Below are 2,037 nucleotides of genomic sequence, written 5' to 3'. Positions count from 1 at the left end.
CCAACAACGACATCACTGCCCTCTCATGGTTCTTCCTAAAAATCCCACAATGCATCAGCTCCCAGACAGAGGAAACAGCAAATCACAACTTAAGAAATATGAAAATTTGACAAAAATCGTTTATCAATTCACTGTGTTCTAATGACATATACTTTAATTATTATTTTATTAATGTATGTAATAGTAATAGTTAAATGCAATGCATTGTGGTCTATATGCACCAACATTAATGGAATTTAAACACAACCTTATTATTAATAAAGATCTTTTTTTTTTTCAAGAAAATGTCAAAAACTCAAAGGATAAGTGAGTATTTCAGTACTGACATCAATAGAACAGCCGAGCAGAGATCCTCTCTCCACGGCTCTGCTGATGATGCTGAAGAGGTCGGGAGGCGCCTTGATCAGATCGTACATCTCCGTCACGCCGCCCGTGAAGTCCTCGAATCCCTCTGACGTGCTCCCACCTGACAGAGCCTCGTAGCAGCCGTTCAGCCTGGAGCGCAACAGGAAGCGGAGTATTTCAGAGGCACGGCGGAGATGCAAATAATGGGAACGTTATGTCGTGTGAGGTTAACATCAATGTGAAATATCTCAGACTTCTGGGGAAAAAAGAGAGCAGCACGTTCCAGATGACTCTTTACAATGTGCAGAAGAACTATATAAGGCTATAGAGTTATATATGTATATATAAAGGAGATTAAACATCACTCTCAGAGGGAAACTTGGACAACTGATGTCACAGGAGCAACTTCAAGTTTCTCAGTCTGGATTTTACATTTTTCTCAGTTATTTACAGTCTGTTCCATAACTTTGAAATTAGATGTTGTTTTTTAAAGGAAAAACAAGTCTTAAAATTATTTAAGGCACACGCATTTTTAAAGTAAGTCTAGATTTGTTCTAAAAAGTCCAACTCTGTCATCAGAATCTGATTGATTGTGCTCCTGTTGTTTTGGACCCAGCCTACCACTAGGTGTCACTGTAGAGCAGCAGAATCTACGGTGGCCCTGAAGTGCAAATTAAATAAACAAAATCATCAAGAAAAAAACATATTAAAGAGCACAATAACTTAAAAAGCAAAACTAGTAGTAAAAAATAAAAATAAAAAATAATTCCAAAAAAATTCCAAAAACCAAAAGGTCATGTAACATAAAAAAATCCAAATTAAAAATAAAAAAGCAAAACTAATAGTAAAAAAAAAATCCAAACAAAATTACAGAAACCAAAAGGCCATTCAACAAAAAAAAATCCAAATTAAAAATAAAATAAAAAAGCAAAACTAATAGTAAAAAAAAATCAATTCCAAACAAAATTCCAGAAACCAAAAGGTAATTTAACCCCTAATTGCCTATTGTCTCAAATATGCCACAAATCACTTTATTTCTGAAATCTAAATCTTCTAAAATAAAAGCAAAAAATATGAGCTAATTTTTTTAATGGCTGGAAGTAAATTCAGGAGTTAAGAGGTTAACAAAAAATAATAACATTAAAATAAAATATAACAAAAAATTAGAAATTAAAATTAAGCAGAATTAGAAACTAGATGAGGTTGGTACTATTTGACATCACTGCTTAGATGCTGACGTTTGGGTTTTGAAAAAGAGAGAAAGAGGAAGGATGTTTTTATTCTAAAGTGACAGAATTTCTCTAAAAGGTTTAGCTAAAAGAATTATCGTCTGTCAGAAGATACCAAATGCAAAAGTGAACAGACTTCATCCAATCAGTGATGCTTCATAGTACCTACCTCTTCTGGTTTCTTGTTTTGTTTCATTTTTTTTACATTTATTTTTGATTTCTTGAATCAGAGTTTGTTTCTTGAAACATTTCCTTTTTACCTCATTTCTTTTTCTGGAATTCTGTTTTTTGGTTTGGATTTCTGGAATTTTGTTTCTAAAATATAATGTTTTTTTATTATTATTTGATTTACTTTTTTAATTGTCGCGATCTTTAACATTTTTTTGTGTTGAGTGATTTGTTAATGTGATTTGCACTTCAGGGCCACCGTAGAATCTCAATCAAAATTATTTAAAGTTTCACA

General features: G+C 32.4%; 1 protein-coding gene across 1 annotated transcript in view; it reads right to left on the bottom strand.

The window, feature by feature from the left end:
- Positions 1 to 2,037, bottom strand: part of capn1 (calpain 1) — a 32,867-nt gene that overhangs the window by 10,748 nt on the left and 20,082 nt on the right. Inside the window, exon 6 of the mRNA XM_024288354.2 lies at positions 327 to 495. Coding sequence (XP_024144122.1) covers positions 327 to 495 — 169 coding nt within the window. The remainder of the gene's footprint in view (positions 1 to 326; positions 496 to 2,037) is intronic.

Source organism: Oryzias melastigma, linkage group LG18, assembly GCF_002922805.2.
Source record: "Oryzias melastigma strain HK-1 linkage group LG18, ASM292280v2, whole genome shotgun sequence".
Lineage (NCBI taxonomy): Eukaryota > Metazoa > Chordata > Actinopteri > Beloniformes > Adrianichthyidae > Oryzias > Oryzias melastigma.
The sequence above is the reverse complement of the archived record's forward strand: the minus strand, read 5'-3'. Positions and strand labels throughout refer to the sequence as shown.